Raw genomic sequence first — 18,771 nt, 5'->3', positions numbered from 1 at the left:
AGTCTTTTTAGTCATTATTTTGTACTGCTTTACTTTCCTTTTTAGTTCCTTAATCCCCTTTCTTGCTATCTATTTAAAAATATTGAGCTATGAAAAGCCTATGTATCAAGTACATTTAAATTTTTTTAAGTCTTTTTTTAGAGATTTGTAGTAAGAATTGTTCTCTAACCCGGAACTCTTTGGAGGAAATGCACTTGTCCTTTCATGGACATTCATGGTAATGATGATACTTATAAGATTAAAAAGAACTGTTGTTATAGCACAGGGAATTATATTCAGTATCTTGTAGTAATGTATGGTGAAAAAGTATATGAAAATGAATACATGTGTGTTCATGTATGACTGAAGCATTATGCTGTACATGAGAAATTGACACATTGTAAACTAACTATATATATATATGTACACACACAAAAAAAATAAAGTTAAGAAAAAAACGGATTGCTGAGTTGGGCAGCTTCTTATCATGTGATGCAGTAATTCCCCTCTTGGACATTTACCCATGAGAAGTGAAAGTACGTCCACCAAACACATGCGCTCACACTTCACATACACGCACACACACACACACACACACAAACCCTTATATATAAATGTTTATAATAGTTTTATCCACAATAGCTCAAACTTGGAAATAACCCTGATGTCTATCAACAGGTGATGGATAAACAAATTGTCATATATTCATACAATGGAATACTACTCAACAATAGGAAAAAAAAAACCCTGATGAACACAGCAACATGGATGAATCTCAAAAATAAGCTAAGTGAAAAAAATCCAGGCACAAAAGAGTACATACTACATGATTCCATTTATATGAAATTCTAGAGTAGGCAAAACTAATTACAGTGACAGAAAGCAGATTAGTGATTGCCAGGGACTGAGGTGGGATGGAGGATTCATGGCAAAAGAGTAAGATGGAACTTTACAGGGTGATCAAAATGTTCTATATCTTGACTGTGGTTATGTAAGTGTATTCATTTGTCAAAATAAAGTGTACATTTTAAGCAAGTGTATTGTACATAAATTGTACCTCAATAAAGTTGATTTTAAAAATTAAAAAGAATTGATTACTGTTTAGTCTTTTTGTTGTTGTTCTCCTATACATTCCTTCTCCTACCTTGTTCTCCTCTGTATTGTAGGGGTGCTGACCTTTTTATGTTGTATTCATCAGGTTCCTTGACAGCTGACTTCCAGCTGAGATTCACCCAGTGGGAGGCATCAGCAGGAAATTAGAAGTGGGAGGAAAGGAGAAAAGCCAGCATATTTCTTCCATCCCCTCCCTCAGTCCTAATGCTTGCTGTCCCTCCTTTACAGCTTTGCTCCCCCTGAACATGTCCACTGGGATTCCAGCTGTTGCCTGTGACACCAGTCCCTGAGCTCCAGAAACATCATTTTCCGTTTGTCCATCGGCCTGGAGATGGTAGCAGTTTTTAGCTTCCGAATCTTGCCTGCTGTGGGCTGAATATTTGTGTTCTCCCCAAATTCCTAAATTGAATCCTAACCCCCAAGGAGATGGTATTAGGAGGTGGGGCCTTTGGGAAGTGGTTAGTGAATGGGATTAGTGTCCTTCAAAATGAGGTCCAAGAGAGACCCCTCTCCACTTCTGACATGTGAGAACACAGTAAAAAGACACGCTGTGAACCAGAAACTGAATCAGCCAGAGTCCTGATTATGGACCTCCTAGCCTCCAAAACTGTGAGAAATACATTACTGTTGTTTAGAAGCCACCCAGTTTACGGTATTTTTTAAATAGTGTCTCAAACAGACTAAGACACTGCCTTCCCTTCCCTTTTGGCTTTTTAGCTCATCAATCTCTTGTGTAACCAATTTCCTGCATTCTATGACCTCTGATTTCTTAACTGGATCCCAATTGATACAATAACAAATAATACTTTAAAGAACTATATAATGGATTATATATAATAGAACTATAAATGGATTAAGCTGACATTAAAACAAGTTGAGGTCTTTAAAGGTGCTACTGGATGGAACACTTAGCTTACCTGAAGTTAGCGGTAAATTATTTCCTAGAATTAAAAACTACAAATGGACTACCCGTGGCTCATGGGGAGGAAGGGAAAAATAAATCGATGGCACATGGGATTTTTAGGGAAGCAGTGACTATTCTGTATGCTACTATAAAGGTGGATACACATCATTAGACATTTGTCAAAAACCATAGGAGATACAACACAGTGAACCCTAATGTAAACTATGTGCTTTAGTTAATAATGTATCGATATTGATTTATCAATTGTAACAAATGTATCTCACTCACGTAAGATGTTAATAATTGGGGAAACTATGTCAGGGGGACTAATATATCTCTGATCTAGTGCCTAGGCAAATGTTTAAGGCTAGGCCTAATGACAAGTGTTACATTGCAAATATAAAAATGTGTAATTTTTCATCCACATTTTTAAAATTGAATGGAAAGATAACTAATATGTAAGTATTTTTAAGTCAATTGTGTTGTCAAAGTGACTAGTAGGAAGCAAGAGAATATTTGACAACTGAAAAAACTAAGCACATAGAAATGTTTTCAAATGAGAACATCTTCCTCCTTTCTCCTGAGTCTACCTACCTACATCTTCTACACTCTAGATCAACAATACAACTTTTAAATCCTATCCATTTGCTGCCAAAATATTACTGCTGTATTAATTTTTATTCTTTTTCTATTGCTAATATTTCATATTTCAGGAACAGTCCACAGCTGTCAAAATTAAAATTCCCATCAGGTAATAACAAGCCCACATGCACTATTTTCACCAGCTTTAAAAAGCAAAGAAGTCCCCCAAACAAGTTCTAACTTTCTTTCCTAATGTTTTAACCATTAACCGTAATAATCTTTGTTTTTAATCTTGCATATTTCTTTCAGGAATCAAAATTATTTCTGAACTTATTATGGCATGCTTATGAAATAGGAAGAGGGCAGGGGTTGATGGTAATTTCTGGTGAACATACCATATAAATGGCTAACGTGGTGTATTCATTCTATAATGAATAGCTCTTCTAAAATGAATTGACTCCATTAAAAAAATCCACTTCAATATTTTGCTACTATTTTCTCTTTACAAAAAAAAAAAACCATGATGGTGGTAAAAATCTATGTTGATTATTATCATCTAATTTTTAACTCCCTGTATATATTTATTTAGAATAAATACAAGCAAAAATTGAGAGTGATATTCATCATGTTCTGTTTTAGTCAGCAGATGCCTATTATCCACTCTGGAGCATTCATCAAAAAATCCAACTGCTTTTTTAAATGAAAATGAAGCAGACAAGTAAATGTGAAAACTGTTCACAAAGGTGTCCTCTATGCTCAGATAGTACCAAATACTTTATTCTTTGCTAAGTGTGGAGCTGATGGAATTGAGCCACAAGGACATTTGTGACTAGACGGGAAGATGGAAATGATTCCATTAACCTAGAGTGCTGTAACATATGGTAATCATAGGTGGTAGAATAGCTGTGTTGGACAAGGGTAAAGTAAGCCATGTGGCACAGACATTATCAATTACCACACATGGTAACCATGCTGACACAATGTATCTTCTCCAGAAAGGAAATGATTTGGGCATATTAATTGGTTTGCTGGCTTATGAAAGAGTGATCTATAAATGACATATCTGGCACCAATACAGCACACGTGGTTTCCAGTAATTCTGCAAGTTGAGAACTATTAAGATTTGAAGAACCTCCACATACCTAAATATCACTACAGTGCATTGCAGCTATTTGCACAAAGGCAGCAAATCAAAATGTCTATGCAAAATAAACTTGGGTCCTTCACATATAAAACTATTTTTCAAGTGTCTTTTTTTTTTAAAGGGGCTTTTATTCTTGGCTAGTCTTTTTTTGCAGTGGGGGCGGGGGGGGGATTAGGTTTATTTATTTATTAATGGAGGTACTGGGGATTGAACCCAGGACCTCGTGCATGCTAAGCAGGCACGCTACCACTGAGCTATACTCTCCCCCTTTCAAATGACTTTTTGTCACATAAAATCCTGGAATTTTGTATCTCTGGAAAAAATAATTTCATGACTCTTGAAGGTATAAAGCCTATGGGCATGGCAGAAGTTTAAGATTAGAGCTAAACTGTACTGGGAGATGGAATTATTTGTGCCAAGTATTGGCAAAAATATTGAATTTGAAAGAAATGTGATGAAAACTATGTTTTGAGAAAATGTGATACACAAACATTCTTTCAGAAGAGAGACTGAAGGCTGAAAGATGAGTTGGGCAATGGGAGATAATGAGTGTACAGAAGAGAATGGTGTCAGAATGAAAAGGAACAGAAGAAGCTAAAAGACACTCTACTGGAAGATCTGACATTCTAAGAGGATACCTGAAGAAACAACTTGGGAATAGCCAGCAACCCACCGCAGAGGCTCTCAAGTGCCTATTTTGCCTATTTATTGCTGCATACCACTACCTCACAACCTCAGTGGCTAAAGAAAAAAAAAACACTTTACTGTATTTCACAGCTCTGTAGGTTGACTGGGCTCAGCCAGGTGGTTCTCACTTTTAGGTCTCCTGAGGGTGCAGTCCCGTAGCCGCTGGTTAGAAACAAAATCATCTGAAGGCTCAATTGGGCTGGATGTCCAAGAGACTCACTCAACACTACACTTTTTCATCAATACTGAAAATAATTGAGTGGAAAAATGACTAATATGTAAATTACTTTCAAGATATTAATTTGATTGTGTTTCCAAACTGGCAGTTGAGGCTGGCTGTTAACTGGGAACTCAGCTGGGGCTGTCTACATGTAACATCTCCAACATAATGGCCTTAGGGTAATATGATGTCTTATATGATAGCTTACAGTTCCAAGAGTGAGTTTCCAGTGCAGAAGACAGAAGGTGCATAAGATTTTATAAACTGGTGTCTTAAATCAATAGTATTACTTCCATGATACTATATTAAGTCAAAGAAGTAATAGGCCCATTCAAATTCAACAGAAGGGGACCTAACACACCATTTCTCCTGATGGAAGGAGTATCAAATAATTCATTTTAAAACTATCACAGTGTCATTTACCTACAAGAATTTATGACAAAGTTTAGCAACTTGAACTTAGAGGCTCAGAAATTTGAGTGTTCCACAATCTGTGTCCATTGACGGATGACTGGATAAAGTTGGGGTACACACACACACACACACAGGAATATTATTCAGCCATAAAAATAAGGAAAACCTGCCATTTGCAACCACATGGATGGGCCTTGGGGGAATTATGCTAAGTGAAATAAGTCACACAGAGAAAGACAAACATTGTATGATCCCAATATGTGGAATTTAAAACAAACTCAGAAAGAAATCAGATTACCAGGGCAGGGTGTAGGGGGGAAGGGTATTGAAGAAAGGTGGTCAAAAGGTACAAACTTCTAGTTACAAGATAAGTAAGTATTAGGGATGTAATGTATAGCATGATGTATAGTTAACACTGCTGTATGATACATACCAAAGTTAAGAGTCAAACCCTTATGCTGTACATCTTAAATTTATACAGTGATATATGTCAACTGTATCTCAATAAAACTGGGGGGGAAAATGTGAGTCTTCCAAACTTAATTACATGGAGGTATATCAACTAACACTACCAAGTCTCATAAGAAACTGATGTATAAAAATCACAATGACAACATATGAATTTATAATGAGAATTATTACTTCCATGTAGATCAGACATTTGTATTGGTCTGGCTATAAACAAAGAACCTGGGAAATTCAACCATCAGCAGGTTGATAATTGATGTGCATGTAACTGGATAAGAGTTCATTATGATTCAAATAATTAAAGCATCAAACTGAGATAGCCTGATGCAACCATTTCCATAATTAGGATGAGTTATCAGGACCAATCTAAGAAGGACCCTCATTCCCTTGAACAGGGCTTGAGTGGTTACACCAAAGTTTGCTCCATTTTGCTCCTCCTTTTTCTACCATACTGTATTGCTTGTCAACATCTATGATGGACATACTGAAAGAATATGGCTCCATGCCATAATTTCTCAGGTTAGAGTTTCTAACCTAAGCATTACTGATGTCTTGGGCCTAATAATTCTGTTATGGGGGCTGTAATGTATATTTTAGGGTGTTTAGCAGCATATCTGACCTTTACCCACTAGATGACAGTGGCACCTGTCCCTAATATTGTGATAAACAAGGTATCTCCACACTGCTAAATGTTCCCTGGGAGGCAAAATCACCCCAAGTTGACAATCACTTGATTAATATAAGAGCGTGGACTCTAAGAGTTACACTTTGTTCCTAGTATGTGACTTTGAGCAAGTTATAAATCATAACGCACATTCCTTATTTTTGGCTGCCCAGCAGCTATATCCCTTTCCTAGCAGCATTTCAATCTCTTTGAGGGAATTACCTCTCCTCCACTGTGTAGTTTTGGTAGGCCTCCTGGCCTCCTCCTGTAGAAGCCAAAGATAACCTTCCTGGCTTGTTCTCCCAGATCCTTTCACATCCGGGGGTCAGACACAGACCTAAGTTAGGTCAATAGAATATTCACTCCCCTGACTTTGAATCTCGAGCAAGAAATGATAGAGAAGGGTCATAGTTCATTCATTTCAGTGGTCTCCCACCAGGAGATCGTTTCTATAGACCCTGCTGTCTGGGGCTCTGTAACTAATTAACTAGGTTATGCATTTCCAAGCTGACTTCTGCCCTACTACTGTTTCTGTAAGTCTTTTTTATATCTTTCCAAAAAGTTCTTTTGGGTTTAACCTGCCAGTTAGCTTTTCATTATTTACAACTGAAGATTACAAACAAATAGATGTAATTTCTCTGAGAATAAAAACAGCAAAGTTACTGAATGGATTACTTATGATAATACATATAAAGGACTTAGCATAGTCCCTGGCACATGGCAACCATGCAATAAATGTTAGCTATTATTAGTAAGGGGTCTTGAAAATTTTGCAGTTTAATTCTGAGAGCAAATTTATTTCTCTGATTTCTATGTTCTTACAGTACAACTTGCTGATACTTGAGTGTACCTTTAATGGAATTAAAATAATTTGACAAATGATTAGATATGTAGTCATTATGAAAGTGAGTCTTTCAGAAAGGTTCTGACATTAAGAGAAATTAAGTAGAAAAAGAAAACCAATTTGGGGAAAAAATGGGTTTGATATTATGTATGCCAAATATTTAATAAAACCATGACACTGTCAATTAAAAACAAGCAGGCAGCAATGCATTTGGAGCATGCGTGATAGAGCTTAATATGTTGATTTGGGACACAAAAAATGATTAACATGACAACTGAAATAAGGAACTAGGATAATTCTTTCCATTTTTAGAGAAAAAAGTGTACATCCAAAGGGATTCTTTCATTATAAACAGAAGCTAATTCTGGCTGATTTAAATTTTTGAAAAAGTAATACATGTTAAGAATAAATGAATCAAGAAACCCCAAAATTCATGAAGAAAAATGAATTAGCTATAATACTACCATATTCTACTAATTTTCACCTATAGATCTTGACTTCAGACTTTGGCTGACATAAGATAGACTACATTGGCATTTTCCATATAACTGCCTTCTAACCACTTAGTGCCCTTTAATCAGAGACCCTCTGTCAAATTCAAAACTCAAGGTCATGGCTCCAAATAAATTCCAGATGGAGACATTTAGACATAAAATAACACTTGCTGACAGTTCGATAAGAAAAAATGTGAGAATTTAATAATCATGGAGTGGGAAGGTCTAAACAGGACATAAAACTTGGAAACAAAATAAAAGTGAAAAATTGACTATATAAAAATCTAATTTCTTTGAGGCAAAAAATAAGGCAAACTGGAGAAAATACTTGCCATATCAGAAAGGCCTAGATGTGTGAAAAAGACAAAAAAAACCCCAAAAACCTTAAATCTTTTTAAAGTAGGGGAAAAACATCAAAGCACTTTAACTCCACTGTACCAGGTGAACTGATACAGCTCAAAAGTTTTCCTTTACACCAACTGTCAATGCCAGAATTATGTATTCTGTTTTGTAAGGATTTAATAAAAGTCATAAAGACTTAAAAAAAAGCCTAAAAATATCTTACTTCATATGTAAAGAACTCTCACAGGTTAATAAGACCTATAAAAAAATGGACAAAAAAATATGAACAGCTAGTTCATGCAAAAGGAAATAGAGTAACTTGTAAGCAAATGAAACGACATTCAACCTCACTTATAAAAAGAGAAAAGAACATGAAAATGTTAATATCATATGGTGAGAGGTCATTTTTATAAACGTATTAAACTGGCAAAATAAGATAAAATACTGTGTTGTCAAGGGAAAAAGTAACAATCACTCTCAAACAACACTGGTGGAGGTATAAACCAGTAGTCTCTCTGGAGGACATATGGACAACATCTATCAAAATTTTAAAGGTACATACACTGGACCAATTCCTTACATCCTCATAAAAAAAATTGATTAACCTAAATATCCATCAACTTAAAATGATTAAATAATAAGATATTCATACAATGGAATATCACACAGTGGCTTTTAACTGAGAAAATTCAGTATATACCAATACAAAAATAAGGTGCAGATTTGGTTGTTGAAGATTTGGGTTAAGATTCAGTGTTACAGAAAAAATATATTTATATTTTAGATACATGGAATAGCTCTGGAAGGTCACACAAGAAACTGGTAATGATGGTTGCCTCCTAAAAATGAACTGAGTGACTTAGGGACAGGGGAGGAAAGAAGACTTACTTTTCATTGAATTTTAACCTTGTGCAAATATTACTTGGTAAAAATAACTAATTAAGAAATTAAAAAACAAAGACTAGAAAAACATTTTTCTCTTGAAGAATAATTATAGCAATTATAACATATTCCCATCACCCATAAATAACAATTTCCCATCATTAGACTAAGAGAGTTATACAATTATGTCTTTCTCTTTCTCTTGGTTTATATGACTTATTACAAATTCTCTTTACTTTGCTTCTTCACTTTTGTCTTTTACCTTTGTTAATTTTTGAATTTTGAAAGCAGGTAGGACAATTTTCGTTAAGTTCTCAAGCACTTTTGAGTGAAGCTAACTTTTATATTCTCATAAAATAAGCTACACAAAATCACTATCAGAGTAATGATGTATTTAAAAACTCACATCTTAGTATACATAATGAGAGTCAAATGGTTAGCCGAAGCACAAAAAGGCTTAAGTCAATGGTGAACTAAATCTGAAAACAGGAAAAGGAATATACTGTGGTCGAAAACACATGAAATCTTGTCAACATGTTTTATGCCAAATCAGTGCTGAGGGAGCAAAATGTTCTGTAAATTTTAACAGCAACAGTAAATTTAGGCACTGACGTTAACTAAAAATACATATTATGAACAGTCAGACTCTCTTCTGCAACTCAATTTTTTTTTAAAAGCAATAGAACATTTCAATATCATGTCTCAAAACTGAAATGCAATGTATTGGAACAGAAACCACAGAATTATCAATTTTGAAAATTAAAAAAGTGTAAATGTCACTCTTCCATATTTTCAGTATTGCTCATTTAAAGTGAATATTTAAAAAATCCCTCTATAAAAACTGAAATCACAAAATTTTGACTTATGAATTTAGCAATCATTTAGCCCTATCTTGTCTTATAAATAAGGCAAAGCCATGAGAAAACAAAGGTGTCAAAACTGACAAGGCTTATTAATGTCTCAGCTGGAATAGGATGCAGGTCTTCTGACTCTAGTCCTAGCTACCTCAACTATCTACCACATTGTACTGAAATTTTATTGCTGGTAACTATTGTAAACATTTTAGTACGACCTTATTATCAAGAAAAATAAAATATAGTAAATAGAGAGAAAATTAAAATAGCTGATCTAAGAAATCAAAATAAGTCTATTAGGGTTAAAATTTAAGCTAGTAGGAATAACCTGAAAATATTCCAAAGATAGATCAACCGTCCCAAACTTCATAAACAATAGTAGTCAGTAAAAGGTTCAAGAAATGAAAAGTGTTACTCATACAAATTTATAAACCGTTAAAAACTCTATTAGGAAGAACCCAAAAGTTCATCAACAGATGAGTGGATAAGCAAAATGTGGTATATACATATAACAGAATAATACTTGACCATAAAAAGGACTGAAGTTCTTACCAATGCTACAACATGGATGAACCTTGAACACATTATGCTAAGTGAAATAAGCAAAACAAAAAATACTGAATGATTCCACTTCTATGTAATATATACAATAAGCAAATTCATAGAAACAGAAAGTAAATTTGAGATTATGAGGAGCTAGAAGGAGGAAACAATGAGGTATCGCTTAATGGTTACAGAGTTTCTGTTTGGGATGATGAAAGTTTTAAGAATAGTGGTGATGGTTGTACAACACTTAAAAATGTCACTGTATTGTACACTTAATGGTTAAAATGGCAAATTTTAAGTACTCTCTATTTTATCTCAATTTTTAAAAGTAAAAAAAATTTTAAAAGACCACTATTAAATTACATAAATTTATTTTGTAACAATAAAGAATGCTCAGAAACACAATCCTATGCACAACCAAACAGTATTCTTACCTGACCATTTGAAAAACAGAATTTATTATAAATCTTATTTGAAATATTTATTCATTCAGCAAGTAGTTGTTAAATGTGTATGTGTTAGACATTAGATGTATGGATAGATAGATGGAAGGAATGAAAACACACAGGCCAGCCTATCATATCTACCTTAAAGAGTTGCTAGAAAGATCCAACTAAATAATGTAAAAGTGTTTCAAAACCGTAAGGCACTATATAAATATAAATATGTTTTAAGTTATACACCCCCAAAATTTAAAATGAAAGTCATAACACTTTGAAAAACAATACAACTTCAATAAAGGATAAAATGTTTGTAAGATCAAGAATTAGAAATTAGAAATTAAAATTTAGAAATTAGAATTAGAAAAGAATGTTTCAATTTGACACAACATTGTAAAATAACTATTACTCAATAAAAAAATGTAAAAAAAAAAGAAAAGAAAAGAATGTTTGGAAAATTATAGGCATACCTCATTTTATTGTGCTTTACAGATATTGCGGTTTTTTACAAATTGAAGGTTTGTGACAACCGTCACTGAGCAAGTCTGCTGGTGCCATTTTCCTAACAGCAAGGTTCACTTTGTGTCTCTGTGTCACATTTTGGTAATTCTCATATTATTATTATATTTGCTTTGTTGATCTATGATCAGTGATCTTTGATATTACTATTGCAAAAAGATAATGACTCACTGAAGACTCACATTTTTTAGCAATAAAATATTTTTAATTTTTAATTAATGTATTTTTTTAGACATAATGCTGTTGCACACTTAATAGACTATAGTATAGTGTAAATATAACTTTTATATGCACTGGGAAATCAAAAAACTTTGTGTGACTCGCTTTGATGTTTGCTTCATTGCAGTGGTCTGGTACCAAACCTGCAATATTTCTGAGGTATGCCTGTACCATATATTTTATAATCAAGAAAGAATAATACTCCTTAAAAAAATTTTTCAAAAAGCTAAGGAACTTAGTTTCATTAATGGAAATGACCATCTATGAAAACAGTTAAAAAATGATACCAAGTCTGTCCCAGTGCTTTTCAAACTTTAATGAATTACCCAAGGATCCTTATTTCTTGAATCATGTTGCCACGTGATTTGAGGGGCTGAATAGTGACTTCCTAATCCTTGAAATTTGTGAATGTTAATTTACATGGCAAAAAGGACTTTGCAGGTGTGATTAAATTAAGGGCCTTGAGATGGGGAGATTACCCTGGATTATCTAGTGGGGCCCTAAATGTAATCACAAGTGTCCTTCTAAGAGGGACACAGGAAAAGACAGTAAGAAAAAGGCAATGGAAACACAGAAAAAGAGACTGGAAGATGCTACACTGCTGTCTTTGAAGATAAGCTGAGTTAAGGAATGTAGGCAGCCTCCAAAAGCTAGAAAAGGCAAGGAAACAGATCTCCCCACAGATCCTCCAGAAGGAATGCAGGCCTGCTGAAACCTCAATTTTAGCCCTTTGAAACTGATTTCAGACTTGTGTTCTTTTAAGCCACCAAATCTGTGGTAGTTTATTACAGCAGCAATAAGAAATAAATACAAATTGAATTTCTTTAAAAAGGAACTTACCTGCTTTATTAGAACTGTTTAACACTAAAAACACAGTAATAATCCAAACTTCAAAAAGAAATTTTAAAAGTATGCACAATCATTAAAAACTATCATAGAAAAAATATGTGGAACACATGAGGATGTATTAGGATTTTTATAAAGCAGGTTACAATTTTTTAAGTTATATTTTTGTAAATATTTTATTTTCTATAGTGCTACAGACTGAACTGTCTCCCCCAAAATTTTATGCTGAAGATCTAACCTCCAATGTGACTATATTTGGAGACAGGGCTTTTAGGAGATAATTAAGGTTAAATGAGGTCATAACAGCAGGGTCCTCATGATAGGATTAGCACCCTTATAAGAACAGACACCTGAAAGCCTGCTTGCTCATGCTCTCAATCTCTCTCACCCTGTCATGTGAGAACATAGTGGAAGAGGCCGTCTACAAACCTGGAAGAGATCTCTCACCCCATCAGAAATGACCATGCTACTAGCACCTCGATCTTAAAACTTCCAGCCTCCAGAACTGTGAGAAAATAAACTTCCTTAAGCCACCCAATCTATGGTATTCTGTTATGACAGCACAAGCTATTACAGATTTTAGCATTGAGAAGTGGGGTGTTGCTTTAAGGAATACCTAAAAATGTGAAAGAAGCTTTCGAACTGAGTAATGAGTGGAGGCTAGAAGAGTTTGGAGGGACATGCTAGAAATACGGATGTAAAAGGTGATTCTGGTGAGATCTCAGATGGAAATGCAGACCAATAATAGAAACTGGAGAAAAAGTGATCTCTGTTATAAAGTGGCAAAGAACTTGGCTGAACTTAGTGTTTTGTGGAAGACAGAACATGCAAAAGTGATGAAACCGGCTATTTAGCTGAGGAGGTTTCTAAGCAAAGTATTGAAGGAGTGGCTTGGCTCCTCCTGGCTGTTTACAGTAAAATGCAAAATAAGAAATATGAAGAAGAAATTGATAAACAAAAAGGAACCAGAACCTTAAGATTTGGAAAATTCTCAGCCTATCCATACTGCAAAAAAAATTAAGACAGCATGTTCTGAACAGAACATCAAGGGTGTGGCTGGACCATCAATCCATAAAAAGCTTATGGGATTATATGAGCAGAAGTAATGCCAGTTTGAACTGAAGAGGACAGAGACAGGACAAAATGAAAGAAGGCTGACAGACTTCTTGGATTAGAGAGGACTGGATAAGAGCTATTTTTCTACAAACATGGGCTATCCTTCAAGAAGAGGGAAAAATGACCCTGAAGGACATTCAGAAGTCTTCAGGGCCACTGCCTCATCTTCAACAGGCTAGATGGCCTCTGCCTCCCAGCAGTCTCAGGGGCAGAACCTCCACTTAGAGCTGCAGGGTAATGTCACTCCGGTAGGCCTGGAAGGCACAGAATCAAACCATAAAGGATTAATAGCGAGGCTTAAGATCTAATGGAATTTGCTTTGCTAGGTTTTATTCTTGCTTGGGATCCATCACTCCTTTTTCCCTCCTGATTTCTCCCCTTTAGAATGAGAATGTCTATCCTACCATTGTCCCACCACTGTACTTTGGAAACACTTTACTTGTCTGATTTCTCAGGTTCACAGCTGGAGAAAGAGTTGTACCCAGACTCTCACCCACATCTGATTTAGAGGATATTTAAATGGGACTTTGTACTTTAGAGTTGATGTTGGAATGAGTTAAGAATTTTGGGCCGCTTGGGATGGAATGAATGTACTTTGCATGTGAGAAGGACATGAATTTAGGGGAGTCAGGGGGAGAAGGCTATGAACTGAATTGTGTCCTCTCAAAATTCATATGTTGAAGCCCTGCCTCCAATGTGACTGTATTTGGAGATAGGGCTTTTAGGAGATAATTAATGTTAAATGAGGTTGTAAGGGTGGATTTCTCATAGGACTGGTGGCTTTGTAAGACACAGAAGGAAAAAAGATCTCTCCGTACACATTCACTTAGGAAAGTCCTTGTGAGCACACAAGGCAGCTGACTGCAAGCAAGGAAGACAGCCCTCACCAAAACCAGACCACGTTGGCACACTGCTCTCAGACTTCTAGCTTCTAATACCTCGAGAAAATTTTGTCATTTAAGTTTATGGTATTTTGTTATTGCAGCCCAAGCAGACGATTTAAGTGTATATTATATTTATAACTAGAAAAATAAGTATCTTTTAAACAATAGCAACAACTCTGAAAGGCAATGATATGTAAATTTTATTTTAAAAGAGTTGCAAACAAAAAGAAATACACTTTGCTTTGTCTATATTCAGGGTCCTATAGTTCTTTTAAAGTACAGTGTTCGAATGCTTTATAAAATAAACTCCTACAGTATCTAATGTCTGGTAACACTAATATTTATCACTTAACAACCCCCTTACTCTCTTGATGTTATGATTTGAATAGACCTAATATAAAATGATAGGTAATTTTTTATACTGACTGCATTAATTATAATAAAAATATATGCCTTAAAGCCCTCAAAAATAAGATAGTTACAATTAGTCAGCCTATACTAGTCACTTGAAATTAGTCTTATATAATTAGGATGACCATACGCCTGATTTGCCTGGGACAGTCTTGATTTATGTCCATGTCCTGGTGTAACTGTTAGCAGTGCCTACTTTCACCCTTAAAAAAATCCTGGCAAACTATGATTTTGTCTATGTATAATCAATTACAGAAAAATTATATTATAAACATTTTATGAATTTAGTGTTCAGTCTGGTACAGGAAATAGCACCTGTTCACTAAAATCTGGAAAATACGGTTGTCACAATACATAACATTAAATTACTTAAATAATTTTCTTCCACTGAGAGCCAAAGTAAATGCTGTAAACGAATTAAGAAATACTAAGAAGAATCAGGTACCAAACATTTTTAGATGATTTTGAAATCACCCAAGAATCAAAATTTTTAATTTATTCAAGCAGTGTTAAGATTATTCAAACAAAAATGTCAGTACACCTAGAACTAAATCACACCATGCTTCAAAAATATAGAAATAAATGACTGTGAGCTTATCAGCTTGACTATTCTGGAAGATATACGTTCCAGTCAATGTTTTACATGGGATAACAACTCCAAAGTCCTTCCTTTAACATTATAAAATAGTATAAAAAAAATAAACAAATGACTTAGATTTTAGGATTGGGGGTCACTAAAATCAGACTGGCCATCTAAAATTTGTATTCTACCCATATACTGAACCTAATGATATGCTGACTCATGGTGCTGGCTTTTCTTTATAATAGAAACAGGTCATTTTTAAGATTATCAAAGCTACACTTAAAGAGGAAAACATAATAGGAATGTGAAAGAAATGTTTTCTTCCTAGAAATGTCTAGGCAACTGGCAAAGAAAGGAGCGAAAAACAGTCTGAATCGTAAACTCAGATTGGTCACATGAGATCAGCTTTCCACATCTGCAAAATATAATACCTGTATCATCTCTACTGAATATTACTAAAAATGAAAACAGGGCAAAATATAACTGCAGAACACTGCTTTAGAAAAACTCAAAGAATCATATCTGTTAAGTATTTTTCCCATTCACTTAATATAGACCTGATTCATTCATGCCATAGTGTATTTATATTATAAAGTAACGAGTCGACTACCTGTATACATTGCATCTCTCATAGCATCAATATACACGTATACTTTGAGACTAGTCTTTGGATTTCTGTTCTTCCTCTGAGTCTCGTGACCGCTTCCGGGAATTCAATGAACCTTCTGTTCGCAATGAACATTCAGTAGCAACAACAGCATCTCGAAATCCCTGAGGCTGCAAGATGAAAAAAATACACAAGTATGCTTTAAGAACATCTAGAATAACAACTAGTCTTCCAAATATTTTAAGATAATTGATAAAAGAACTACTTTATTCTTGAGATAGAAGTTATCGACCACTGTGAATAAAGAGGATAAACTTCACAGATAAGTGTCCAAGCCAGGGCTATACTAGAATATTTTATATATTCACTTATACATGCACATACATACACACAGAAATAACACTGTATTATAAAAATATTCTCTAAAAGTCAATCCTAACAAACTTTATGGTAGCTTTACTGGAGGAAGTGAAAGGAAGTAACATGTACTAATTATTTAGGTACTTTAGAAATTTATTTTCACAATACTCTAAAATAAAGTTTTTCAATTAGGATACTTTAAATGCAACTGAGCAGTGCAAAGAGTAAGTAGATAATTCAGTTTCAGAATCTCTGTTTTTGTCCTTAAAAAATGAGATGCCAAGAATATATCTGATTCAATACTATTGATAAGTATGCATTATTTTAGCCAAAAATGTGCATTCTATGATGTAACATTACTGGATATTTAACATTTTAAAGTGAGATATATTTCACTTATATGTGAAATCTAAAAAATACAACAAACTAGTGAATGCAACAAAAAAGGAACAGACTCATAGATATAGAAAACAAACTAGTGGTCACCAGTGGGGACCAGAAAGTAGGGAGGGGCAATAATGCGGTAGGGGATTAGGAGGAACAAACTATTTTGTATCAAAAATAAGCTACAAGGATATTCTGTATAACACAAGGAACATAGTAACTATTTTAAAATAACTTTAAATGAAGTATAACTTTTAAAAATTTTGAATCACTGTATTATATACCTGTAACTTATATTACACATCAACTATATTTCAATAAAAGAAAGAAAAAAGTGGGATATATTTGGTAGCTATGACAGAACTACAATATATACTGATCAGAATGAGTAATGTCGGTGTTTTTTCTTTTCTGAAAACCTTTAACAACTTTTACTTTAAAAATCTTTAATATCCTGACATTACATATGGCATGGAACACACTACACTACAAATAAGTATTTCCTCTGTTCTTAAGAATAAATTTCAGTTCAATTGTAACTAGAGTATTCTGTATAGATACTACTATTTTGGGGATAATGTTCTAAGCATCAAAAGCTGTCGTCAAATATGCTTGCTGCCTACAGAAGTTAACAGAAGCAATTTGTAAACGTTCTCTTCAGATAATTACTGCCCACTAACACCAAAATCCCACTCTAATCAAATAATACTGACTGTGATTTGAAATAGTACTGTAGATTCCTTCTGGCTTGGTGATTTGTACAATGTTGCCAACCTGCTTAGAGAAAAAGAATAAATATACACAAACATATGACTTAATTAGCTCAGATGACTGATTTCATAATTTAAATTTATAGTTTTTAGTATAATTCTATTACTGTTCGCTAAGAATACAGAAGGCAAAGAAATATCAAAAATATTCCCTTCAAACAATAGCTCTATGTATACATGTAACAATTGTTTATATAAGTGATATTTTAAAACAACCTAAATATCCAATGATTGATTCAAATAAATTATTTTGTACATGACAAGATACTATTTACACTTAAGAAAATAAAGTAGAAGAAAATATTCAGTGAGATAGGGAAATAATATATGAAGTATATTATAGTGTATGATCCCACATTTATGAGTTTTAGAAAAATTACTAGAAGACTATAATCAAAAAGTTCTTATTACAAGGTAAAGGTTGTTTTTTAATTTGGTTATCTAGATCTTTCAAACTCTGTACAGTAATTGTGTATCTTTTGTGTGTTATAATAGAAGTATTAAGACAGTTTCCTGGTATATAAATGAGGAACACATACTCATATTATACTAATACAAATAAGATAGGAAGACACACTCTTTCAAAATGATTATGTTCAGAAAAATCACTGTCATGACAGAACAAGGTCTGTTTAGGTAGGATTTTACTATGTACTCTACAAAGTAAATAATATAAAGCTGAAAGCTGAAAGTAGTTGAAAATTTTATTTTTATTAATAAAATTTTAGAATTTTATTATTCTAAGTTCATATTAACTACACTCAAATACTGTAATAGCAACAAATACAGTTGATCCTTGAACAATGTCAGGGTTGGGGCACAGACTCCCATGCAGTCTAAAATCCAAGTACTCTGCTTCAAAACCAAAGAAATTGACAAAGGAGTCACCCAAGGGCAGGAAGCTGAAACAGTCTGGATAGAATAAGGACTCAAACTCTAGTTCTTGTGATCTCTAATCGAACACAGAAAACTTTTCCCCACATTTAAAGATCTGTAAAATGAAAATATATATACTACATTTATTGAAAACAATCTGCCTATAAGTGGACTTGCATGGTTCAAACCCATGTTGTTCAAGGGCCAACTATATAAGCAAAAACCTCTAAGTGTCTCTTAAAAATTACTTTAAAAATGATATAACTTATTCACAATAGCCAAAAGGCAGAAGCAACACAAGCGTCTGACAGATGAATGGATAAACAAAATGTAGTCTACACATACCATGGAATATTATTCAGTCTTAGAAAAGAAAGAAATTAATGAACCTTGAAGACATTATGCTAAGTCAAATAAAGCCAGTCACAACAGGACCAGTATCATACAATTCCACTTATGAGATGCCTAGAGTAGTCCAATACATAGAGACAGAAGGTAGAATGGTGGTTGCCAGAGGCCAATAGGAGGGGAGAATGGAGAGTTAGTATTTAATAAACATGGAGTTTCAATTTGGAAAGTTGTAAAAGTTCTGGAGATGGATGGTGGTGATGATTGCACA

The 18,771-nt window shown here is 34.0% G+C and overlaps 1 protein-coding gene across 4 annotated transcripts in view; it reads right to left on the bottom strand.

The window, feature by feature from the left end:
* Positions 1–10,282: 10,282 nt before the first annotated feature.
* The window catches only part of RAD51C (RAD51 paralog C), a 30,471-nt gene continuing 21,982 nt past the window's right edge, over positions 10,283–18,771 (bottom strand). The window contains exons 8-10 of one of the 4 annotated variants that reach the window (XR_004141837.2): positions 17,220–17,280; positions 15,766–15,932; positions 10,283–13,531 (exon numbers count right to left, since the gene is read on the bottom strand). Coding sequence is in view for 2 of the 4 variants with exons in the window: in XM_010990422.3 (XP_010988724.1) it covers positions 15,816–15,932; positions 17,220–17,280 (178 nt within the window). In the remaining 2 variants the exon portion in view is untranslated. Of the gene's footprint in view, positions 13,532–14,340; positions 15,933–17,219; positions 17,281–18,771 lie in introns of those variants that run through there. The other 3 variants (XR_010384432.1, XM_010990422.3, XM_064494983.1) reach the window with 3 other exon arrangements.

Source organism: Camelus dromedarius, chromosome 16 (assembly GCF_036321535.1).
Source record: "Camelus dromedarius isolate mCamDro1 chromosome 16, mCamDro1.pat, whole genome shotgun sequence".
NCBI lineage: Eukaryota > Metazoa > Chordata > Mammalia > Artiodactyla > Camelidae > Camelus > Camelus dromedarius.
Note: the sequence above shows the minus strand (reverse complement) of the source record. Positions and strands in the feature narration are given on the sequence as shown.